Source organism: Ochotona curzoniae, unplaced genomic scaffold (genome assembly GCF_017591425.1).
Source record: "Ochotona curzoniae isolate NIBS_2020 unplaced genomic scaffold, NIBS_Ocur_1.0 contig_2210, whole genome shotgun sequence".
In the NCBI taxonomy this organism is placed as follows: Eukaryota; Metazoa; Chordata; class Mammalia; order Lagomorpha; family Ochotonidae; genus Ochotona; species Ochotona curzoniae.
Genome location: NW_024465369.1, coordinates 7,779,736 through 7,807,103, shown reverse-complemented (window position 1 = coordinate 7,807,103; position 27,368 = coordinate 7,779,736). Strand labels below are relative to the sequence as shown.

General features: G+C 36.3%; 1 protein-coding gene across 1 annotated transcript in view; it reads left to right on the top strand.

Annotated features, from left to right (window-relative positions):
- Positions 1-27,368, top strand: part of LRP1B (LDL receptor related protein 1B) — a 1,301,643-nt gene that overhangs the window by 832,600 nt on the left and 441,675 nt on the right. Inside the window, exons 32-34 of the mRNA XM_040971988.1 lie at positions 223-363; positions 6,067-6,192; positions 7,566-7,697. Coding sequence (XP_040827922.1) covers positions 223-363; positions 6,067-6,192; positions 7,566-7,697 — 399 coding nt within the window. The remainder of the gene's footprint in view (positions 1-222; positions 364-6,066; positions 6,193-7,565; positions 7,698-27,368) is intronic.

Sequence of the window (27,368 nt, the reverse complement as noted above, 5' to 3'; positions counted from 1 at the left end):
CAAAAAATATAAGAGAAATTGAAGTGTGGAAGCTCTAACTAGGATGAGAGAAGAAAAGTACAAACCATGAAATAGTACTGTGGTTTACATTTTGAAAAGTAGCAATGACTTGTTTTTCTTAGCAACGGAGTTTTAGAACATGACAAAATAAGTCAAAGGTTATTTGGTAATAGCTGCTTGTTATTGAGTAATTTTCTCTAAAACATCCTTTTATTTTTATAGATAAGAAACTGTGGTGGGCAGACCAAAACTTGGGTCAGCTGGGAACCTGTAGCAAAAGAGATGGAAGAAACCTTACCATCCTACGAAATAAGACCTCTGGTGTGGTTCACATGAAAGTGTACGACAAGGAGGCACAGCAAGGTGAGCCTCTGTCCCGAGTTTCATGCACGTTTTAGCCTTCTTGCATTGTTTCTCTCAGTTCAACAACAGGAATTTCAAAATCTTCACTGCTAATAGAAGAGACTTCTTTTCTTTAAGATAATGTGAATTCTGTAGGGAAAAGCCTTTTAATATGTGTGCTTGATGACCGTCGAAAACATTGTCACAGTATTCTAGGAATCTTGATTTATCAAGTTTTCAATTCAATTTTAGTCAGTTTTCAAATAAAAATACAAGATTGATAAAATTGTCCTTCAAATATGTACAATATAAGTTAAGCTTGAAAATTGAAAAAGCCATTATCAAATGAGTAGACATAAATTGGATTATGTTGGTAGAAACATTTTATATCCAGCAGCACCATGTTGTTCGGCTCTAACTTTTTTTTTTTTTTTTTTTGGTCAAAACTGAGTGCTTAACATCAAATGAGAAAATAGCACATGGTTTACATGGTGGACTTGTCACTGTGCCCAAGTGGCCACTGGATTATAGCTGTCAGCCAGTCCTGCATTTGTTTTTGTTTTATGATCCATGACGTTAATGGGAAACTCTTTGTAAAAAAAAAATCCTTTTGTGTGTTTTGCATTTATTCTCTACCATGCCGTTCTTTGGTTTTGTATATTTTCTTCATTAAAAAGATTTTCAGTAAACTTTCTGGACACTAAGAAAGGGATATACATTTGATGGATTTTGATATATAGAGCAGAAAAGAAAAGAGGGCAGAAGAACAGAGAACTAAGCAAATCACTGCTTCCCAGGACCAGTGATAACAATTCAGTGGGCAGGAATTATTCAGTTACCATTTCAGAGCCTTCACTGTACTTCAGGGGTGAAATCAAAGCCACATCCAAGCTTGCCTTTACCCTGGAGGACATGGGGCACCTTTAGTGCCAATTACAATTATGTAGAATAATTATGTAATTAAGATTAAGGTGTTATTTGCCAATAAAATCTCAACATTTTCATGGATTTAAGTGGAATGTATTTGTTAAGGATAAAAATTGTACACTATTACTCTGTTGTAAAGTCTAAGAGAATAGTTTATGCAGGGAAAAATATGTCTGAATGCAATATTGGCAGACACAACACAGGAAGGGAAGACAGGTAGGAGCAGAGAAGAAGGGAGAAGGGCTGATTTTCTTCTAGGACATGAAGAAAATTTATAAATACTTCTCAAAATGTGTACCAGCATACACTTTTTGGAACTATAAATGAATGTTAAACATATTTCTAGAAATAGGACCATTGAAATTTCTTGAAGGAAAGTTTTAATCCATTATTGGTACAGTTTCCTCGTGTTCATAGGATTTTCCTTCCCTTATAAATGTAAACATCCTTTAGGTGCAGTTGAGTGTTCCATAAAGTATAATAATGTTACCAAACTTGCAAGAATCTCTTGTACCATTTACAAATCAAGTAATGACTAACCTTAAAGAAAAAATACCGTTTATACCAAAGAACATGCTGAGAAGAGCATCTGTATTAAAGACAGTTCCATTAATAGAGTTGCTGCAGGTAGCTTAAAAGCTTCATTAGTATGAAATATGAGCAATTTAGGACTATTTTAAAGTGTTAATATTACTGCCACATTGGATTTCAAAGTACAATTAGCCACTTCATTTATCATTTTTGACACAGATCACTGGAGAGTTGAGGTGTCTCGTTAGTCAAGTGGGATTTCTAGGTCTGATGTGATTTGGGACAGGAGGTTTAAGCATAAATATCATTACAAAATATTAGGCCAAGGTAGCATTTCTAACTTAAAGGGCAATCATTGCAGAAATTGCTTTTTAAAAATCACATAATATTTTTCTACTTTTTGTGTTTCCTAAGAAAGTATACTTCTTAATAATGACTTGTTTTACTTATACTGAACCAATGTTACATTAAATATGTTCCGTTAGTATGCAATGTAATTGTTAACATATATTTATTTTCATATTTATCAAAAAACACTACAAAGTATATTACAGTCATACTAAATATGTGCAGCCAAATAAGTTTATTTTTCTATCATGTCTTATATGTTTTTGTATTATCAAGGTTGTAGAAACCTTTGTTATTTCTTAAGTTTAAAATTTCATTCTCTTTCATACTCTATTTTCATTATTTTGTTTTTAATTATTAATATCTAACAATATATAAATATTACACATGTGTATGTTATATGTATAATGCATATATATGTGTATATATATAGCAATATATTCTATTTTTCTTGAAGCAGGGATTTTTTTTAATACAATCCAAGATTCATTAGTTGTAATACCTGACATTCATGATAAAGGTCATAAAGTGAGGTTAAAGATGATATTATCATGTAAGGGCTCCAATTCAGTGATAACATTTATAACAATTTCTGTGCCAAATAATAAAATATCCACATAGTTTTATAATTCATAAGCATGAGAGAAAACATCTGTATTTTTCCCTTCTGTAATTAGCTTATTTTATTTAGCATAATGAAGTCCATTTTCATCGATTTTGTTGAGAAAGTCAGGATTCCATTCTTTTTTATGACAGTAATATTTCTTCATGCCCACATTTTTTATTCTTTATGGTTCAAGGATTGAAATCAAAGTTGGTTGCATATCTTTGCTTTTGGAAATCTGGTGGCAATAAGCATGAGAGTACAAATATTTCTTTCCAACCTTGACTTAATTTTCTTTGTGTAAATTTATGATAGATTCAATTTTAGGAATTCCATTTTTGAGAAATATCCTTAAAATTTTTTTTATTTATTTGTTATTAACATTGTATTATGTAATACAGTTTTATAGGCACTGGGGATTCCCCGCACCCCTCCCACACTCCTCCTCCCATAGTGGATTGCTCCACCTTGCTGCATAACCGCGGTTCAAGTTCAGTTGAAATTCCTTCATCGCAAGCATATACCCTTATATCAATCTGTACTTCTGCCTATAGGGTTACTGAGAGACAGAAAAAGAGAGAAAGCGTTTTGGTTCACTTCCTGTCTGGTTCCAACAGTTACAGTTGGGCCAGGCTAAAATCAAGAAATTCTGAGTGCTCCACATGGGTGCTCCACATGCGTATCCCACATGCAGGGGCCCAAGCATTTTCAGACCATCTTCCTTTGTTTTCACAGTACCATTAAGTGAAACTAGCATGGAATTAGATCAGGAGTGACCCAGCTAGAACACAATGCCAATATTATAAGAGGCAGCGTAGGACACTACACTACAATGCTGACTCCCCAAAATGCTACGATGCTTGCATGCTGCTTTGTATCTTTAGCTGACTTCTTTATCAGTTTTAACTGTCTCATGATATACTCTTGTTTTCCCGAAATATAGAATTATGTGCTGTCTGCAAACAGAAATCACTTGACTTACTAAATTCCAATTTGTATGTTGTTTATTTCCTTCTGTTATGCAACAGAAGGCTCTGAGTAAAACTTCCAGAACTATATTGAATGCAACTGACAAGAAAAGATATTCTTGTCTGATTCCAGTTTTTAGTGAAAATATTTCCAGCTTTTACCCAGTCATTAAAACATTGAGTGTGCATTTGTTATCAATTGCTTTTATTGTGTTGAGGCATGTTCTTTTTACACTCAATTTTGTTTAAGGTTTTTATCATAAAATGGTGTTGTGTCCTGTCATTCATTCATTCTATTGAGATGATCACAAATTTTATCCTTTATTCAGTTGAGGAGATATATCATCTGTTGATTTGAGTGTAATGAGTCATTTTTGTGCATCTTTGGGACAGATCTGGCGTGGTTGGGGAGGATGATCTTTGTAATGTTTTGTGTGGATTTGATCATCTAGTATTTTGGCGATGATCTTGGCATCTTTGTTCATCAACCATTCTGATCTATAGTTGTTCCCGTTGTTTGTCTTACCTCTTTTGGGGAGTAGGCTAATGCTGGACTCAAACAATGAGTTGGGAAGGATGACCGCCCTTTCTGTTATTTGCAATAGCTTGAAAATTGGTGTTGATTCTTCATTAATTCATGACAGAAATCAACAGTGAAGCCATCTGGTCTTGAGTTTGTCTTTGCGGAATGACTCCTGAGTACTGGTCTCATCTTTGTGTATTGGTCTGTTCAGTTTTTATTTTTTTGTTTGTTTTGTTTAGGCATAAAGATTCAGTTTTGGAAATTTAGATTCCCAGAACCTTTTCAATTTCATCTGAATTTTCCAATTTGTTGTCATCTAGTTGCTCATAGCAGTTTTTAGTGATTCTTTGCATTTCAGCAATACCAGTTGTAATATTTACTTCTTTAATTTCTTATTTCTTCTCTTTTTCATATTGTGGTCCTTCTGATGTTATTGCTGATTATTACTTGTCAATTTCCTTACTGCTCTTCAGGCTTTAATGGTAGTGAAAATGAACCTTTACTTAGAGGTGCATGTTTGGGTATGTTTTATAGAAATTACAAATTATAAAATTATTACAAATCATTAATACTTTTTCATTACTTGAAAATGACAGATCTAAAATTCCATCTTTCAACTCATCTTGGGAAAATGAAATATTCATCAGGTGCTCTTTGGTAGTTTACATAGGATTGTTATTCTTTGGTAGTTTATATAGGAGATGATAAACATGAATCTTTCTTAAGTTCTGGTGTCATGAGATGGGCTTCAGCACTGATCTAACTGTAGTGATGGAAATCAACAGGCGGTGGGAGATGCCTTGGTGAGACATCCCCCGAACTGTGAATCTTTCATATGTTGATGAGAATCCCTAAAAGGTTCAATTGAACAATCAAAACTTTACAGGCTGTCTTGAACTCAGGAGAGTAGAAATAATGAGCTTCATTCGTATTTTGAATTTTCCATAGAACCTTATTGATATATAGCTATCATCATACTTTCTAATTATTTTCTAGATTTACTGCACTGTGTATCAGGACTTGAACATTCAGAAAATAGCATGTTCAGTCATAGAATAACAAAAATGTAAAAATTCTGTAAAATGACAAATTTAATGAACAAATTTAACTTGCTGATTAAAATGTTAAATTTCTTCATGTCATGCTACCAATTCCAGTTAGCACAATAGATCTAGTAAATCCAATGAAATATCTTTATAGAATGCCTACCTGTGATTATTTAGTATGTGCCATTACTACTAATACAAGAGTATGGAGAAAATATGTCTGTTAATTAAATGACTCATTAATTAATATTATTTTCAATCTTAATATTTTAGGAGAATTATGTTTTTAGGTATGGGAAAATACATTTCATTGCTTTAAAAAAATCAAATAGGGGTATATATGAAGATATCTTTTTCTTTTAATGAAATTGTCATTGAGTTGAATTACTTAAAAATATGACTTAATATTGTTGTATGCATTTGTATGATATATTTTTTCCAAGGAAATAACTGTAGAGTTGAAATTGAAAAGTTACAAATGAAATATTTTCTGGTTTTTTTGATCTTATAATATTGCTGTAATCAATGACAATATTCATAACAATCTTTTCTGTTTTCCATTTTTGTAACTGTTTGACTTTTCTTGCATCTCTATTCACTTGATTTGACGGGCAATATTAAACAATAATGAGCAAATTACTTGATAGAATAGCATGTGATATAAACCTATACGAAACAGTTGTACTTAGAAAAGAAGCTATAAATAACTGTTCAAATTATTTCTATTGAATAAAACTCTGTTTTTGCTTAGTGTATTTATTCTTTCTTTGTATTCAGGCAGCAATTCCTGCCAACTAAACAATGGTGGCTGTTCTCAGCTTTGTTTACCAACATCTGAAATAACAAGGACTTGCATGTGCACAGTGGGGTACTATCTTCAAAAGAACCGTATGTCATGCCAAGGTACGAGTGCATGCAAGAACTCTTCCCTGATGGATCTATTTCAAACATCATTATATACCATGCTGGTGTTGGCTAACCAAAGTCAATTAAAATTGGAAAAATGATTTTGTATGACAGCAGTTTATGACTTGATTTCGTTTGTGTTGAATTTTAGTGTAGCTAAAATATTTAAAGTATGATTGTTTTTTATTGTATGACTTTTGATTTGTAGTTATGTGCAGCAACTGTAACTTGTTATAACAGCTTTATCCAAATCTAAAAACTACCTTCAACTAGAATATAAAAACATTGAAATGAAAGCAGGGGCTGATTCACTGGCATACAATTAGATTTTAGCCTATAATTCCAATCTTTCAATCATTCTTGGGATAATGTCAAGAAATTGGAGTCTTAGGTGTGTGTAGCTAAGAGAGAACATTGCAGGAGACTATATTGCTTTTGAGTATCTAGTTCTGTAAGTTTCAAAGAACTTTGGTTCTAGATTACTACTTTATCTTCTGTAACAATAAAGCTTTAGCTTAAAAATGCCCTAATTTGATTAGGTAAACTATGTGTTAATAATATCATTTGATGTATTTTAAATCGCATATTTATGTGATTCTTACATGCCAGTCTCTACGAGGTTTAAACTCTTTTTTGGTGAGGAAACTAACACACCAGCATGTAAATTAACTTGCAAATTCACATACCCAGGAAATGGTAGAAATAGATTTAAATCCACCAGACATTTTATCTTAGCAAGAAATTATGTATATAAATATTTTAAATATATTATCAATCTACAAGCATGAACATAAATATAGCATCTGATCATAAGCTTACATTTACGTTGTCATTTAAGGACATTGTTTTTATACTGACAAGTAATATCTAAATAGCAAGACGTAAGCACATACAGTTTTGCCTGTGTTCAAAAGAATTTAAGAACTATAAATATCACCCAAGACATGTCAATGTGTATTTAAAAAGTAACATTCATATATTTCTATAAAAATCAAAATTTGTTTTCATATATTAGCAAACAGATGTCTTCATAAGAGAATAAATTTGGTTGTGAATTTAGGTAGGCTTACTGTAATTATTACTTCATGGATTATGAAAATAGTATATCCAAAAATGAAGTAACATTCTTAACTGGAAACATTTCTAGAAATTTAAATGACCAGCCCTTTGGAATGGCACCCATTAATCTATCTTAACAAATTCTCCAAGTTCTGATATAGTTTGTGAACCATAAATTTGTTGATCTTTCAAATATTTATGAAACATAGTGTATGCTTAAAAATGAAATCAGAAATATATTTTAAATAAGTAATGATAAAATTATAAATAAAATTATTTAACTTGTATTTTATCTTTTCCCTCTAATTTAGGCATAGAATCATTTTTGATGTATTCTGTTCATGAAGGAATCAGAGGAATACCTCTTGAACCAAGTGACAAGATGGATGCTCTAATGCCTATATCTGGGACTTCATTTGCCGTGGGAATAGATTTCCATGCAGGTAAATAGTTTTTTACTCATAAACTAAATATTCACTTGATTTAATAAGAACCATGGAAATACTACCTTATTTTTTCTATAATTTATATTCACAATAAGAAATAGGAGAACAAATCAGACATGAATTTTTAAACCTATTAGAAAATGGTCCAAGTATGTTTTACCTGAGAATCAGGTAAAATTTTCCAAAAGACTAGCATTTTAATTACAGATTTGCTAACATTCCATGACTAGCATTTGGCTGGTTCTTTTTACTTTTTTTTTTATTAGTGATTATCTACTTTTATCTAGTTGTAGAAATAGAATACATTTTAATCAACTCCTTACTTCAAATATAATATTTCTTGAAATTGTTTCAGAATGAGATTATTACATTGGCAGTGGTAAATTGAATCCAAACAATGGAAGAATTAAATATAGTCATGTGTTTGAGCTTATTTTAGTATGTTACATGTAATTTTGGGGTCATATTTTGCCTTCTACATTTTTTTGCATACCGTAAAATAAGGATGATTGGACACTGACAGTTTGTCATGGCTAATGTGAAAGGGTAACTGCTGAATTTATAAAAGTAAACCCGGGTCTTTGTGCTAAATTGCAAAACTCATATAACCCAAACACACTTGTATGTGTTCTACGCTTGAGGATTGAACCTTAACCACAAAAATCTTTCCAGTACTCATTTTAACTATGTTATATTTTCTTTATTTTAATGTTCTGGTGTAAAACAATACAAGCATTTCCCAAGTGTTTTGTTTGTTGTGTTGTTTTATTTTGAAAGACTGACTTTTATCCAAGATCGAAAAACAAATACTTCTTTGATGTATAGTAGCTAAAATTAATCATTACAGTGCTAAAATCCTTATGTTTCAATATGTGATTTGTGGTGACAAGCTTATTTTACCCCAGCACTAACACTTTTCTAAAGCTTGGGGTGTATTATTTTTCGGGTTTATACCTGCCAGCAAGCACCGAGGGTGAGGCAAATGGTGGCCTTAGATTGCAAGAAGCACTGGAGACAAGCTGGTGAGGAATGTCCACTTTATTAAGCACAGGTTACAGATTTTAAAGAGTAAGGAAGGGGCAGGCAGGAGGGAGCCTTGTAGCAAACCCCAGGCCCACTGAAGATGCTATAATTGGCTGTATGACACATCTATCTCCATAGATCTTCTGGTCATGTCAGAGGTCATGTTCCAGGTGTACTTCCCTTGACTTTTTTTTACCATGTGGAAGGTCATACTCCACATGTAGGCCTGAAAGCTGTCCCTCAGGCCGTAGGGAAGGTTAGGCTTAAGCCACACCCTCCAGGCAGCAGGGCAAGGACCTGGGTGATCGCCCACATAGCACTAGGATCCTACATCAGTAAGTATTGTGAAATATGTGAAATGTGTTGACTTTATATGAAGTTAACATAAGTTAACAAAATAAAACTCTTTGATGTAAAAAATGATCAGATATTAATACAATTCCTGCTTACAAGTTAGTGATTTATTTGGAAGTTTGCTTTGAAAAGCTGGAAGTTGGGACTTTAATTTACACTCACATAGGGTGCTAGTTTCAGAAACTGAGGCTTCAATCAACATGACACGTGCTGTCCCCAGTTAACTATTTTTGCTGCAGTTGTTTTCTTAATTTTTCTTAATGTAGGAAAGTTTATGTCAAAGTATGTAAGTGCATAGGTGGTTGGAAAGAGTGTATTGAATAAATAGAGAGCAATATTGTAGCAAGTACAACTTGTGAAATATTTTATATATATGCATATATATGCATGTGTGTGGGTGAAATTAGCTTTAATTAGTTTAGTAGAATCCAGTCAGTATTCAGGAATCTGGTTAGTGAAGATAATATAAGCTGTATCAATTATGTTTGGTGTTATATACATATAGTGGTTTTTTAATGAAATTAAATCATTACAGTTTTCACAAAAACTCTGAATTATAAAGACCTCTAGGTGTATCTTCAAAAGAGAGAGTATAGCATAACCTACACAAATTTAAATTTGAAATCCTCCTCATATGAATTTTGGTGGTATATTGGATCACACCAGTGTATACATGTCTGCATTACTTATCTCTTCATATCTGTTATGATATAAATGACACAACCTTTTTTTTTTAAAAAAAGATTTATTTATTTATTGGAAAGTCAGATATAGAGAGGAGGAGAGACAAAGAGGATTCTTCCATCCGATGATTCACTCCCTAAGTGAGCGCAACGGCCGATGTTATATCAATCCAAAGCCAGGATCCAGGAGCCTCTTCTGGGTCTCCCACACGGGTGCAGGGTCCCAAAGCTTTGGGCCGTCCTCGACTGCTTTCCCAGGCCACAGGCAGGGAGCTGGATGGGAAGTAGAGCTGCCGGAATAGAACTGGCGCCCATATGGGATCCCGGCACGTTCAAGGCAAGGACTTTAGCCGCTGTGCCACACCGCCGGGCCCAAGATAAATGATACAACCTTTTTCAGATGATCACAGATGTTAGGGTGTGTTTCCTCCTATGCTATGTAACAGCACCTGTCATAAGAAGGACAGATTGGAGAGGATAATTTATTAAGTACAATTATCATAATTTATGATTTTGCAGGGACACATATATTGTTAAAATATATGGATTTGTAAGGATTAACAATTCAGATTCTTGCTGGGTTTGGACTTACACATTAAAGCTTTCTGCAGCGGAAGGTGTTTTTTTTTTTTTTTTTGATAGTCAAAGTATTCATGGCACTATCCAGTACAGAAGGCCCTGTGGATGGATAAAAATTTTCAAAGCATTTTTATCTCTTCACTGGAAAAAAATCCCAGTGCACTAGAAAAATGTATATGGTGCTTTGAAAATCCTTGCCTGCTGGGTGATATTCCTCCTGGTGAATGAATCCTGCAATAGATGATTAGATGCATCAAACTAGACATTTTAATTAAGAGCAAAACCTTCAATATAAAGTATATTGCCCAGTTTTGTTGAATGGTCTTCAGTATGTAATGTTCTATTCATTCTCCATCTTCCATTATGACTGTTATTTATGACTTTGTGATAGATGTAAAAAGATGTTATTTGAAAAGAGAATATCCTTTTTGATGTTATTTGAAAAGAGCATATCCTATTCAAAAATTATTGGAATATTCATCTGAAAAATTCCAGTTTAGTTTTTTCTTTAAGGTTTAAAGATGTATTTGCTTTCATTGGAAAGGCATTCATAGAGAGAAGGAGAAACAAATACTCCCCATTCACTGGTCTACTCCCAAGTGGCCTCAATGGCTAGAGCTGAGCCAATCTGAAGCCAAGGCCCAGGAGCTTCTTCCAGGTCTCCCATGAGGGTGTAGGATCTCAAAGCCTTCAGCCATCCTCTACTATTTTTCCAGGCCACAAGCAGGGAGCTGGACAGGAAGTGGAGCAGCCAGGAAACCAACTGTTGTTCAGATGGGTTCCCTGTGCATGCAAAGTGAGGATTTAGCCACTGAGCCATTGTTCTGGGTCCAGGTTCACATTCTTTTAAACACAATTTTGTATATTTTGTTCAAAGATGGATCTCCCAATAAATGGATCAATCAGTCAACCAATAATGAAACAATACAGTAAATATGGATTCACATCTGGTTGTAGAATGCAGCCCTAAATTGTTACATAGGATAAAGATGAAAAGGGATTAATGACAGTGATTTGGATATCAACATCTGATACTCATCATGAAAAATATTCTATTACATTTTGCATACCACCATCAAGTGATCTGGATGTGACAATAAAAGCACTGAAGAATCATTTTGTCCCACAATAACCTACTCCATCCATACAGTATGCAAAATATTAAATGGAGAATTTCAGAATTAAACAATTTGTACATTTTTATTTGCACACCATTTGAATAGTGGGATAAAATCACACCATCCTGTTACTTACTGTCTGGAATGTGAATCATGCCTTTGTATAATCTATACAGATTCCATGTATTACATGCCCCCTTTTCACTTAACAGTTATCAGATTAACTAGCCTTGTATTGCAACGTTTGCATGGAGTTTGGAATTGTCTGTGATTTCAGACATCAAGGCAGAGAGTCTGGATAGCTCTTAGAATGTATCCCCTGTGATCACAGGGGAATACTGCCCACTTGTTTAAATTCAGGATGTATCATAGGAAGGCAATTCCTCATATAAAGTATGGCTTTGTCAATATCAGCTCACCAGTTGTGACAAATCTGTGCTGTGAGATGTGAAAATGTAGAACTAGAGTCAGTGTGTATACATAAGGTGTTACTTGGAAAAATTGAACTTTGTGATCAATTTTGCTGTGAACAAAGAACTATTCTAAAGATAAATATTCATTCAGAAATAGTAAAGGATAAAATTTGATAATATATTATGGTCATCCTTAAACAGCAATATTTTCCTGTTTATATGAAATAATTTCTCTTGATATTCATACAAAATTTCCATATATAGTGTCTTTTAATGTTAGTTCTAGAAGAAACACTGAATACCCCTTGATGAATCCCCACATGTTTTTAGAACCTTGAGATCCAGGGATGTTATTAAAAGAGTGTATCTATTCCTAGAGCTTCTCATCATGCCAACTTTTAATTGTCATTACTGAAACAAAAGGTTTTTTAGTCTGTTTAGACCATTACTTGATGAAACAGCGTTTTACTTCTACAAATTTAGGCTGTATGAAGATCACAATTTTTTTTTACATATATAGTGAATCATATGATGTTTAAATCTAGTTAATAATGGAAGTTGAATACTCTCAAGTGAAAGTCTTTTTTGTCTAAGCCTGGAGGCCTATACAAAGCAGGTATATACAAAAATTTCTAGTAACCATTTTGTCACAAACCCAAGCCACAGAAGAATTATAGAATGAGTACCATTTTATGTCAGGAACAGCAATGGCTTAAGAAATGTAATATTGTTGCTTTGGGACATTTTCTTCAATTTTATGAAAACTGTTCCCTTGTCTACAAGCTGAACTTTTAGGGCTAGTTCAATCTATTCTTGTTCCTGTGAGAATGTGCAGAAACCATTCTGAGTTGTCATTACAAACTTGCTCCAAGACTATAGATTTAAATCATTAGAGCAGCTATCTGTATTAATAGGAAGTAAAACTCAGTGAATTTTTAAATACGTAAATATTATTATCAGAAAACAACAAAAATCAGTATTTCCCAAAATGCAAACATCGTGAAGGCATAGAATAAGAGCTTATGTGTTAAACAAATTACTAATATTTGAGTTCCTAATTTGATAACATCTAAACCCAAACTAATGACAACAATAATCCAGCAAGAATGTGAATTCTTCAATAGATTTTCTGAAATTCAAAGGTTTCAGAAAAGGCATTACAATGTTGTACTAACAATAAAACTTTGGGGCCCGGCACAGTGGCACAGTGGCTAAAGTCCTCGCCTTAAACACACCGGGATCCCATGTGGGCACCGGTTCATGTCCTGGCAGCCCCGCTTCCCATCCGGCTCCTTGGTTGTGGCCTGGGAAAGCAGTTGAGGATGGCCCAAAGCCTTGGAACCCTGCAGCTGCATGGGAGACCTGGAGGAAGTTTCTGGCTTCTGGCTTCGAATTGGCTCAGCTCCATCCATTGTGGTCACTTGGGGAGTGAATCTTCAGACGGAAGATCTTCCTCTCCATCTCTCCTCCTCTCCGTATATTTGACTTTGCAATAAAATAAATCTTAAAAAAAAAAGAATAAAACATTGGGAAAGTTATTAGGAATCTATGTATTATTTTCTATGCCTTCAAGAACATTGCTGGAGCCAGTTTCAATTTCTTTTCCCCCTCTGGCAGTTAGCAATCTTCCTGAATAGAAAAAAATCCCAGTGTGTGTCAAATATAGACCAACTTATGTTAAGCATATCCAAACTATTTCTAGGCACTTTCCTTTCTCCTTGCCTGAACCACATCCCTTTTTGACTGCTTGAAACAGTTTCCGTGAGGTTACACTCACAGCTGGTTCCTGCTGTTTTCCACTACTTTCCATATATTAAAACTGTCTTGTCAAGAAATCTCTCAGAAGACACTGATTCACAGTGGACTGCTAAGAGCTGCTGAGGTCTCATTGAGATCTCCCACCAAATATATTTGAGCAGATCAGAATGTCTTAACGCACTGCTGCTGCAAGTTCAACTGAAACTATTACTAAAGATATGTAAAGGTATCATTTTAATAAGTAGATAAATCATTTGTATGTATTTTTTCAAATTACCAGTATTTTCACTGATGGAGATGTCCGTGGGACACCTGTTCATGCCCAGAATCCTAGCCCTGGCTAGAGTGATCAAACAATAAAATGACAATCTGCTTTAGGTTGATTATTGGTAGGTTTAAGTGTCCCTAAGTGTAATTTGAACCCCCCTGAGAAAGTTCTTTCTCTTCTATTTATTTTAAGAAAAACAAGTATTTGTTAGTCCATTTGTCTTCTTGACAACTTTTTCTTAGAAAAACTATGATTCAGTTTCTGATATCATCAACCACTTTAATCAAGTAGACAATTTTCTTTTAATAGAGAAGAAGGGAAGTTAATTTTTAAAGGCTGACAATGATCAGTGGATCCTTATTCCAATTTTATCAGGCTTTTATTCTGCGTAGGACTACCCAGCTAAACTGAGAATAGCATATCCTGTAGTAAGAGGAGTATTAGGGAGAGCATCCTCCTCACCATTACTGTGATTATAATCTGTCGTCATCATGGAAAAGAGGAGGGTAAAGAGAAGAAAGAAAAAATTTATGTGTCCTACACTTTCCGTGTTATTTATTACTTTGTAAGAAACCTCTGGATCTTGGCATTTTAACAAGCACTTATCTTGTAGTTTCGGTGTATCACATTACCTGTCTTTTGCTTCATGGTTCTCCTGAGGTGGTCATATAGTTGGGGACAGGGTCTGGACACAAGCTCAGTTGAGGGGAACTGCTTCCATGCTTCCTCTTGTAGTAATTGGCAGGATTCATTCCTTTAAAGTCTTTGGACCAGGAGCTTCACTGTTGACCTGTTCTCCTTGTCAGATGGCCTTGTCTATGGAACCATTCAACTGCTCTTAGTAGTCAAAAATAAGGGAAAAGGACTATACAGAGTATTGTCAGAGCTTTTGTCACATAATCATAGAAGCTGTATCCCACTGATGGTGTATTCTATATATTAGAAGCAATTAAATATGTATAATCACATTAAACAAAGAAGATTACAGAATTAAGTGAATCCAGGGGTGGGGGAAGCATCACTGAGGGCCCTAGTAGAGGCTCCCTATGACATACTTGATGATTTTTGTATGTTCTTATAACATTATATTCTATGTGATGGGGTCTAGTTACTGATTTGGATCATCAGTGATTTTCCTTGATGGACAACTGTTGTAAGCTGGCTTAAATCAGCTGTGAATCAGTTTGGTGAAATGTCAAGATTGTACTCTATCCAGTGTTTTCTTTCTTTCTATTTTACAAATTAATAGTCTGACCACTTCTAGAATTCTTTTCAACAGAGATTAAAAGAAAACCATAAATATACTTTTAAATACTTCACAAATGCGGTAGGACAAAATGGAGATTTGAACTTCCTTGTGTATTTCTCCAAACTATAGTTTTCCCCAAACTACCAGAATAAAATAAGGAAATATTTCAGAATTATCTAAGAAAAGATGTATATTATACAGCATAAAATATAACAATATATATAGAAAAGACTCAAAGCATTTGATTTCATTGAATATTTGAGTTTTTGAAATGCAGGCTAGTGAAGGAAACCATTCTACATCACTAGCATAACCCACATTCTGTATCAGTATGCTGTTTTGAGCCACAGGTACTCTCTGCTTTCAATCCAAACTCCTGCTAGTATATTGGGGAGGAGGGAGTAGCATTTGATGTCTGTGATGTGTGGGACACTGCCCCCCATGTGTGGGACCTGGATTGAGACTCATATTCCTGGTTGTGGGCTGGCTTACTCACAGATTCTGCAGGTATTTGGGAGAGTTAATGGACAAATGCAGTATTCTCATTCACTCTCTTTATCATGCTCTCACTTTTGCTCTCTCGGTCTCATTCTGTCTGCCTTTACAGTACATGGAAAATAACTAAGCATTGAAAAAAAAAGTGCCAGGCTAATGAGAATCTGACACTGTAGATCTGTGTCATTGTTAATTAGCTAGGGACAGTTGTGAAACAGAAGCACATTGGGCAGTATCTGGCAACCTTTTTGGTTCTCACAACTGTAAGGGTACATGTTAGTACCTATTAGATAGAGCCTTTAAGCAAGATTGAGAAGACATATCAAGGCAAAAATTTAGGGTGCTTTGCAGGTCTCTATCCACCTTTGACTTACTAGTCTTATTAGCCATAACCCCAATGTCACTACTGTTTCTAGTCTTTGTTATCTAACTTGTTAGTCCCAGACTTTTCAAATGCCACCACATTACATGGAATGTCTTTCCATTTTTCTTCACTTCCATTACATGTTTGTTTTCACAAAATGAGTCTCTTATGGGAAACAAATAGAGTCCTACGTGGTTGTTTTTGGTATGTTTTTAGAATATTGAATTAATCTGAAACATCTGAACATTTTATTGAGTATAACATATCAAAATATATACAAAGCAGTCACACTCAGCCTTTAACCCTTGCATCTCCTTTATCCATGACCTTAGTTTCCTGGCCTTTCTGTGTGGACACGGAAGCTCATACCTTCATCCAACTGCATTATGGTATTGATTATCAAATTCAATATACTTCCAATACATTACCCATCACTGTCACCATTAATTTTTTAGATTCATTTCTTATGTGTGTGCATGTATATATATGCACATATATTTAACTTCTATGTTATATATATATAACTTCCACGTACATATATATATATATGTATATAACTTCTAAATACATATACATATGAGAAGAAACAAATGGTATTTTTCTTTCTGTGTCTGGATTATTTAACACAGCAATCCTCACTTTAATCCATTTTATTGCAAATTTTGTGATATTCTTTTTATGACTAAGAAATAACCGATATAAATGTATTATGTGGAAAGCAGTGAGCGGAAGTTTCTCGCACAACTCAAGATGTGTCTATCATATTGCTCATTTTCCCTTTTTAAGACATGTGCAAAAGAAATGAAATCAACATATGGGAAATATACCTATGTTCACATGTTTATTCCAGGCTATTCACAATAGCCAAGATATGGAGTCATCTTAATGCATAGCTTTTAATGTTATCAGCCTAACATATTTGATTTTGGCCATCTTGCCAGAAAAACCTTTCAACAAAAGATAGAAACTCATGCTAAGCTCCCACTCACAGAGTTTGTCCAGTGCCTGGAAAGATGTCATGTGACAGTAGCATGCACAGCTTCTTGCGTGGATTACTCTGATGTCACAGCTCTTTAAGAACTGCTCTTTCAGGGCCCGGCGCGGTGGCGCAAGTGGTTAAGGTCCTCACCTAGCACGCCCGGGATCCCATATGGGCGCCGGTTCTAATCCCGGCAGCCCCGCTTCCCTTCCAGCTCCCTGCCTGTGGCCTGGGAAAGCAGCAGAGGACGGCCCAACGCTTTGGGACCCTGCACCCGCGTGGGAGACCCGGAAGAGGCTCCTGGCTTCGGATCGGCATAGTATCGGCCCGTTGCGCTCACTTGGGGAGTGAATCATCGGATGGAAGATCTTCCTCTCTGTCTCTCCTCCTCTCTGTATATCTGCCTTTCCAACAAAAACATAATAAAAATAAATCTTAAAAAAAAAAAAAAAAAAGAAAAAGAAAAAAAGAACTGCTCTTTCAGATAATTACTGCTAGCTGTTGTGTGCCTGGGGATATAGACGTGTGTAACACCAACATTATGAAGGTAGTTACTCTCTTCTTTGTTGCTAAGATAAACTGAGTGTTCTCTGTTGAGTATGGCTAGAATGAAATTCTGTTATTTCCCTGAGTGTTGCTGTTCTGAGTTTTGAAGTCAAGAAGGGAGCTCCAAAGCACCTGGAAATGAGTGCCACTTCTTTATGCCTGCAGTGAAGCACAACAGTAATAATGTAAATTCTACTGTGTAGATAATGGTCTCTCTCATTGTTTACTGTGATGGAGGCATTTGTCAGCAAAGAGTATATTAGGAAAACAAAACAAAACGGATTACTTTGATGTACAATTATTTCTCTTATTATTTAATTTTATTGGACTGAATGTGAGGAACTTCTTATGAATTAAGTGTGGAAAAGCTCAGATAGAGCCACAAATATAACTCAGTTGTCAGTGTTTAAAATACCAGCATAGAATTCTTAATGCATATTGTTAAGGAATATTTTCTAGAATGTAGATAAACAACTTCTTTTGAATAATGCACTGTCTGCATCTCCTATAGCTTTTTGGTTATTCAACTTACAAGATTAACAGCATCAACAGTAGCCATCTACAAGCTACTTTTTTCTCAGTCAACACTCATTAATACCTATGTGACTAGAATAAGAATTAGATTATCATGATTTGAGTACAGAAAATAAGTTATGCTGTGTAATTTGCTTTACTCTTCAGGGGAAAAATAGGTATTCACAGAGGTATCTTATATATTTTGATGTTTTCTTTAAACATAAATATCAAGATAATCATAAAATTGATTATTCAGAAGGGCAAATTTTCTTGTAGTAAACATTAAAATTTAAATGACATTCTACAACTTTAATTTTGTCATCTATGACATTTTATTATGACAAATAGGAAGTAAAACAACTACACGTTTTGGTCATTCTTTTCAAAAACCTTATTTAAAATGTAGCCATAAATATGTTTTTAGAATTATTACTCTCCCTTTCTATTGTTTTAACAATTAACTGATATTTTGCATTCACTTGACTCAGATACTAAATATATAGTAAGGGTAACTGGCAAGTATATTTGCTTACTCAGTTATTAGAATGTTCCTATAAAATATTTTGATTCCAAATATTGATGATAAATAAGTAGCCATCAGATCAGTCACCCTTAAAATTATAAAGATGAATGGCCAGCTTCATAGGTTAGCCACCACTGATATATCCATCAGACTTCAGTCTGTAAAACATTATGTTTGTTTAAACATATCTTTGAATGATGATATTTTGAAATATCTTTTAATGATATTCTACAAAATTTGGAACCTGAAAGAAAATGGGTGGTAGGAACCCAAAGACATGAATCATTATTTTCTATCCACAGAAAAACTGGAGTGGATGCAGAATAGCAGAGATTCTAAAAAGCATTCCAGTAAAGGGTGTGGTGGCTTAATAAGCTGTGTTGCACTGCTTTACCTTGTAATACAGTTTTGAAAGGAGCACATTATTTTACCATGTGTGGATTACCGTTATTAAACAGCATATTTTAACTTTCCAATACTTTTTAAAATTTTCTGTTGGGTTATTTCCAATTTTTAGTCATTTTTTTCAACCTTCTTGATAATTCCCCAATAGAATTTTTTCAATAAATAACCATATTTATGGAATTCTGTGTATTATCAAATTCAATTCAGTGGGTCTGGCACAGTAGCGTAGCAGCTGAAGTCCTCTCCTTGAACAGATTCATTCAAGCATTGTTTCATTCGCAGAACGTTAAAAATATATATCCTAACATTAGTAAAGTGTTAACAGCTCTTGATATCACATCTGGTGTTCACAATGTAAATGAGCCATGATAATAATTATGTTGTTAAACAGAAAGATTAAATAGCATGGAGCAATCAACCTGCCCTATGTCCTGAAAATTACACACTTTGAAAAGAGTGTTGCATTTACAATAACACATACTCCTTGAAAAAGAAAAATGTTGTCACTTGCTAGTTTAAATGTTTTCCACACTTTCAGAATGACTGTTCCCTCACACACTCTACCCCAGTGTGCCGTCCTTATGCTATCTGTTTCAGGTCATTTTGAAGCCATTATTATTTCCATTTAAAGACAGTCTTTTAAGACTGCCCAACATCAAAGAAACTAGATGATCTGTTCTTATCTCTTCATTTTTAATATAAAATAGACTTCTACACATTCTTTCCAACAGTGATTACACCGATAACTCCCAGACTACATGCTTTTCTTTACAATTATTATTTTTAAAATATTTTATTTGAAAGGCAGAGAGAATACGGCAAACACAGAGGCAGAGACTTGGAGACACCGAGAGAAATAGAATGTGAAGGAGTGGGTGACCTTGGATTCACTGGTTCACTCAAATACAACAGCTAGGTTGGGCAGGGCTGGCTCCAGATGCCAGGATCAGATTCTGATCTTCCAGCTAGGTGACATGAACTCAAGAACTTCAGCTATCATTTGCTGGCTAATAAGTGAACCAACAGAAAGCTGGATTGGAAGTTGAGGTGCTACTTGATTCCAGGCAATCCAAGGCCAAAATGTGGGCATCTTAAGCATTAGTGACAATGCCCATCTAACATTTTCTAAAGAAATGAACCGTGATTGGCACCCCGTAGATTTCACATTGTCAGGAAGCTCCAGCTGAGAGGCCATGAGGGCACAAGCACATCCTCTCACTTGCTTTTCTTAGAGTGAGGCACTGCAGTCTCTCTGTGGGGAGACAGAAGAGCACCTTTTCTCTCTGAATAAACCCAGACAGACTGTGGCTATTGTGTGTTACATGCTTTAAAGCTACCCAGCTCACTCTTGGTTCTCTCTGGATACATGTGCCTTGGGGACCTTAATCTAATTTGCTAACACTCCAACTATGTTGAAGCCCATGTAGTGGCGAGATCACGCAGAAGGACTCTATAAAAACAAAGTATCTAAACAAAGTATCTAGACAAGGAGAGTCCCCCTGAGCACTTCCCATATCTCAGACTCATATGCAGTATGGTTCCTTTCAGCCTCTCTGGGCGACTTGTTAGCCATGGAAACATGCACAGAAGTGCCGAGAATTGAGTGAGTCATTCAAATCACATAACTGATGATACATCTTTTGAGTATGAGTTTAAAGCTTTTGCTACCTTGTTGCATTTCCTTTTTCTTTCCTTATTTCCTTTGTATTTACTGCATTGAGACATATCTGCAGGTTTTATGCAAAATTTTATAAGGCTATTTGAAAGCTCGAAGCAAAGATTTGATTTTGTTCCCATCTTGCTACTATAGATTATTTTGTGTTTAATGAACATAGCATTACCTTAAATATAAAGGCTAAAATACTTTGCTTTTATTCTACTGCATGAAATGATTTCATTTTGCCTGTTGCTGACAGAAGTCTGACTGAAAGTCTTTAACAAATACTCAAGAATGCACAGCCTGTCCTCATTGGCAGGGGACAAAAAATTACCCACTCACATTCAGCAGAAAGCATAGTTCTCTTGTGTGTAATTGTGAGTTCAGAACAATCACAATAAAATACAGAATTAATCACAAGTTAGCCTTGTGAGGCATAACTTGCATTATTTCCAGGTTATTATCGGTACTCTAAGCATTGGAATTTTTCATCTATGATTCAAGCTAAATTGGTTTTAATGATTTTAGTTTTCGTGAATAGCAACATAAAATAATTAGACAAAAAACTACATAATTCACTGCTTAGCAGGTCTGTTTGATTCAATATTAGATAAGAGGAATGAGAATATTTGCTTTTTGTACTGAATTTTTAACCTAGAAGGATTTTTAAATTTCTTGTTTTAGTTTTCCTCCTTATAAGAATGTCAAAATCTTAACTTTGTCCTGTTTTTGTCAAATCCATAAATAGATTGGAGAAGAAGGAGCTTTATATGGAGAATTGGAGGACTATATATGATTGTTTCTCTTTTCTTCATTCCTTTTTATTGAAAAGATTTATTGTATTATGTACTTGAAAAGCAGACCTAGAGAGAGGGTAAGAGATATTCCCCATCTTTTGATTCTCTCCCTTAAATGTCCACAATGCCCAGGGCTGGGTCAGGCCAAAACCAGGAGCTGGGAGCTTTCTAGCTTTCACATGTGTATGTAGGATCACAGAGACTTGGTCCTCCATTGATATGTCAGGCAAATTTGTAGGGCACAGGATCAGAAGTGGAGCACCTGGGACTCAAATCCCAGCGCTCACAGGGATGTCTGCACTGTGGTAACTTAATCTAAACCACAGCACTGGTTCCTGCTGCTGCTGCTTATTATTGTTTCTGCCTCTCCTTTTCTTCTTCCTCCTCCTCTTCTTTTTTATTTATTTTTTTTAATTTTAGTTGATGTTTACGTTGTTGGTCAGAGTGGAAAGGATCAAAGGTTATGGGAAAGTGGGTGTGATCATTATTTCCAGTTATTATTTTTTTAAATTTCTTCCTGTCTCTGGGGGAAATGGGGAGATAAGGGAAAAAGTCATCACCAGCCTTCCAACTGCCCCAGCACCCGGGAATGGGGAATGACTACCTGATATCAACCTAGAGTTCCGATGTGTCACATACTCCAAGGATTCTTCCCAGGAGGCTTCAATATTTCTGAAATTATTTTAATCTCACCAATCCAAGAATGAGGAAACCCTTTCAATGTCCATTGGCTGACATAATCAAACTTAGAGTCTCCATTCATCCAGATATTTGCTGTCATAGTTTGGCTGGGGTAGTTTTCTAATTTGTTTCATTCTTCCTCTGCTATGGTGCCAGATGTCCTCTGTAGGCCCCAATGATCCGCCATATTCACCATGTGCATCAATGACCACTGGTCCATCTTTTCCTCTGAGGATGAGCAATTCTCACAGGTGGGCCCAAGAAGTGGGCCAGGCAGCCCAGGCCCTGCAGGACTCCCCCACACTGGGGCTCATGTACTCAACACTGGCTCTGCTGGCTGGCTTAGGACCTGGGCCAGGGAATCCAGTTACTGAGGCTCACAAAGCTGGTGAAAACCATGCAAGTTGGTCCAAATATGCATGCCATGGAACCTGTGACCCACTGGGTTCCATGCCCAGCTTAAGGACCCAGGACCCACCTCTTAGGTGGGCCCAAAGACCGAGGCCAGGCAGCCTGGACCCCACCAAATCACTGCTTCTGAGGTTCTTAAACCTGGCACCCACTGCCCCAAGATTGGCATTGCTTGCCTGACCTGAACTTTCACCAGCAGATGCTTCAGTCTGGCTTGGTCCTGTCAGTCCCAAGTTCCATTTCCTGCTGATGGGTGCTACAGCCTAGCCCTGTCCAGCCAGCACTCAGTCCCAGAACTGCTGTGAACTGGCTAGTATTGATGCCTGACCCCTCCTACACCCTCTCCTGCTTCTCAAATCTGCCATTGAATGTTATGAAATGGCCCACCTTGCCTGCCCCCAGGACCTGATAAACATGAATGCTGGCAGATAATGTGACTTGGCCTGGTTTGGGCTGCTGCTTGAGTTGGTTCTTGAGATCACTTACAGGGACTGCATCCTGACAAAGGCATTCCCCAAGTTCCTTTAATAATTCTCCTCCCAGTGGCAGATCTCATACACACTGGTGGGTGCTTGTCCATCTCTTCCCTTGGCAGGAAGAGTGTACCTGCCCAACTGGCCTATACCCATTCTAGTTTTCATTGTTGGGTGTTACAGCCTAGCCACACCTGATCCATACCCTTACATAGCTCTCATGTGGTTCAGTGGGTACTGAGACCTAGCCCAGACTTTTCTATACCCATCCTGGGTCTCACTAGTATCAGGGAATGCTGGAGTCTAGTCTAGTTCTGACGCTCTCCAGACGCTGTCCCTGCCCATGGGGGAAGCTGAAGCCACGTCTAGCCCAGCCCACTTCCCCCATTACAGCTCTCAACCCCACCTATGGGAATCACAACACAGCCAGGCATCCCCTTACCTCCCCAATCAGGCCAGTTCCCAGTCAGTCACACATCTTGTGTGTGCCAATGGAGATTGATGTTTTACACGGGTGAGCCCACATATTTCCCCACAGATTCTGTCCCCAGGTATGCTTCTCTCACATATTGGTTAGTGTCATGACCAACCCTAACTTTATCCGTCCACTGTTTCAACTCTCACTGATAGGTACTGTGATCTAGCCCTGTCAGCTGTGGATTTAGTATGTGCTAGTGAGTGGTTTTTAGTGATGGTTAATACTAACTACCCCAGCTCAGGTCTGACCTGTGCTATTACTTCGGTGACCATTAAAGGTCCTCTCGTCTCCCCTCCAAACCACTCAGTCTCAACCCCCTTGCTTACTTGCAAGTACTGTGGCCTTCTCTATGGAATTCCTTCAGTAGTCATTCCTCTTTTGACATGAACCCTCTGGTTCCTGCATGTCCCCACCTGTGCCATCCCCTGTACCCACATCCCCATGTTCCCAGAGTGTGCTGTTGGGCAGCCCAAGGGCTTCTCTGGGTACCAGTGGCACCTGTGCTACCTAACCTGAGTCCTGCCAAGCCCCCGTTACCCTGGTACTGGCTGGCGCCCAGCTGCCTGCATGCCATTCAAAATACCCGGGCCAGGGGACCCGAGTGCCACTAGGATCCCTCATGTTTCTTCTTAATTGGAGCAGGAAAACACAAAGTATTGTTGACCTGCTTTATCATGTTTATTGTCTTATTTTAGCTCTAAGTTTGAAAATTGCCCGAATAAGTATCAGTTAACCTTTGTAACCAGTGTTTGATCTTATTCAAAGGACCTAACTTGTTCAGTTATTCCTGGGACAGGTGTCAGTGTCAGAACACCAATGATTATCTGTTACATATCAAAGGCAGTGTTTTTTTTCCACCTTATGGTGTACTCTGGCTAAACTGACTCATTTTTGAATCTTGAGTATGATGATGCAAGTTCAACATTATAATCTGATCCAATCTAAATAGCAATGCCTAAATTAAATTCATGCTCACAAGGAAGAAGTGGGTGAAGGGCATTTTTTAAAATATTAAGAATATATAGATGATTATGGAGAGAGATGAAGACTGAAAGAGCTGATGGTCAAGATATAACTACTGCATGAAAGGCAGCAAATCTGATGGAGAAAAGAAATGAAAAGGGAGGAAAATATTAAACACACAACAAAAGTTATTAAAACACATACAGGTTTATGTACAAACTAGGACATTCTCCTCTTGCAAGCTGTCCTTGGAGTAATTATAATTTTAAGGAAATAAACAGGAGTTCATTATTAAGTTTTAGGAAAATATAACAGCATATGTGTTTTGAATTAAAATAGTAACTCATCAGTTAAAATTGATTCTTTTCACACTAAAGACACAGAGCAAAAACTCATCTTCATTTGAAAGAATTTGATTTAAAATAATTGATCAAGTAGACTTAAGAATGGACTATAATGTCACTATACTTGATTGTTTTCAAAGTGTTGACCTTCAGTTCAATAAAATACTTCACAAAGAAAAGCACTTCTATTTCAAACTTTCTTAATTTAGATGTTTTAGAAAGAATATCAAGGCTTAATAATGAAATTACTTGAACTGCAAACCATTATATTCTTCTCAGCTTGAATGAATTTTCTCAGTAAAAATGAGCAGTCCTAGACCTGTGTGTTTAAAGCCTTCTGCTGTCAGGAAACTAACTTTTAAAAATAATAGAATATTTGATTTCATTCTTTTTAAGCAATCGAAGTTTGTTATCTTTACTTTGTTATTTTCTTACCCAGTAACAACTGTCATTGGTTGAAGGATACTGAGCCCAGGGATATCAAACAGCTCTGCATACTAAGAGTGTAACAGAAACAAAACTGGGCAACTCTGTTGCCATGTTCCTACTGAGAAAGCTGTGTAGGAAACTATGTCCCCTGGAAGATGACTTAATGTCACATAGTGAGAATTGCTAAGACAGCAGGTTAAGGGACATGTTTCAAAGAGTGTAATATTCAAAGAAGCCACAGGTTAGGAACACATGCTCAAGGAAAACCATGAGGTTGAGTATTAGCAACCATCTAACGGAAGGAACAGGCATGTTTATTTTTGCTCTTCCAGTGTTTCTCTATTTCTAAAATGTCTAGTAACCAAATGAATATTTTGCATCTTCAAAACTGCAATATAATGTGATACATGCATATCATGATAGTACCATCAAATTAATGATTCCTTTCTTCACTTTCTTGCTGGACCTTAGGTCCACAGAACGTATTTATTTCATATCACCAAGTTTGTACCCTTTAGCCGGTATCCACCTCTTTTAACCACACAGATCCTCATGAATATTACACTAATCTCTGCTTCCATGACTGATTTTTCTTTAGCAACATACTATTATTTGGGCACTGTATCAGTTTTACACATCTTTTGTTTTGCAATAAAAATTAATGATTAAAATTCCCTGAAACTTTATTAAGAGATGCTTTCATTTTTCCTATACTGCAGGTAGGAATATTGAGGCACAAGAAGGTCTGCGAAATTTGTTCAAAATGATATTGCTGTTGAAGGAAGAGCATGCAGTCCATATCCAGAGTATGTGCTTTCAATCTCTGGACTTTCAAAATTACACATTGAAAAATAAGAACCATAAATTATGGAGATGTATTTAATTGTTTATATAAATACTTAAGACCCTTGAGCTGTTCAACAGAAAATACTACCTTTTTTAACTTCTGATGTTGAAAATTATTTAGCTTTGTACATAAAGGTGCTTACTATCTCAGAAAGAAAGAGACCAATACAAGTTTGAAGACTCAAATGGAAAACTTTTTAGTTTTGTTCTCGTTAGCACATTAAATGGGCCAGAAAGTTTTTGTTGGAAAGGAAGATCATGTTAAAGGAGAGAAGGAGAGAAGGAAAGATCTTCCACCCATTGGTTCTCTCACCAAATGGCTGCAAGGGGCAGAGCTTAGCTGAGCTGAAGCTAAGAGTCAGAAAATTCTTTCAGGTCTCCCACATGGGTGCAGGATCCAAAGGCTCTGAGCCATCCTCTACTGCTTTCCCAGGCCATAAGCAGGGAGCTGGACAGGAAGTGGAACAGCTGGGATGTAAACAGCCCACCATATGGGATCCAGGTGTTCGCATGCTGAGGCTTTAGCCATTGTGCCTCCTCATTTTTCAAGGTTTATTTGTTTTTATTGGAAAGGGAGATCTGATTTACCGAGAGAAGGAGAATGGAGAGAAGGAAGGGAAGTCTTCTTGAGCTCTCTGAGAGGGAGGCAACTATCTCTGCTCTGGTTCTCTGAACACAATATGCTTCTGCTTCATCTTTATAATGTCACTCACAGGTGATGCAGTTAAGATTTTTTTCAAGGGGAATGGCATGTGGCACAGTAGTAAGCCATGCCTGCAATGCTGGCATTCCATATCAGAGTGCCAGTGCAAGTCCCGGCACTCTACCTCCAATCCAGCATCCTGAAAATGCACCCAGGAAAGCACCGGAAGGCAACTCAAGTACCAGGGTTCCTATCTCACTTATGGGAGACACAAATGGTAGTTCCTGGCTCTTGGCTTCAGCCTGGCTGAGCTGTTCGCAGTATTTGGAGAGTATGCCTTCTGATGGAAGATTCTCCCACCCTCTCTCTGTTTCATCCACACTCACCCTGCCTTTCAAATAAAATATCTTAACAAGCTTTCCAGGTAATGTGCTAAGTGCTTACATTATCATCAATTCTTAGCTTGGATCAATTTGAGAGTAGTTCAGAGCTACAGATTTTACATAGTGTAACAAAACACTGTAATTCACAAAATCCTGATTCATGTTCTAGAGTGAAGTCTGAATGTTTACATTAGTTTGTGATTATTGTAGTATTTCATTTATTTGGATAGTCTTCTCTGACTAGTTTACCCATTAAGGAGAGTGTTCACTTACACTGCTTGACCTAAGGA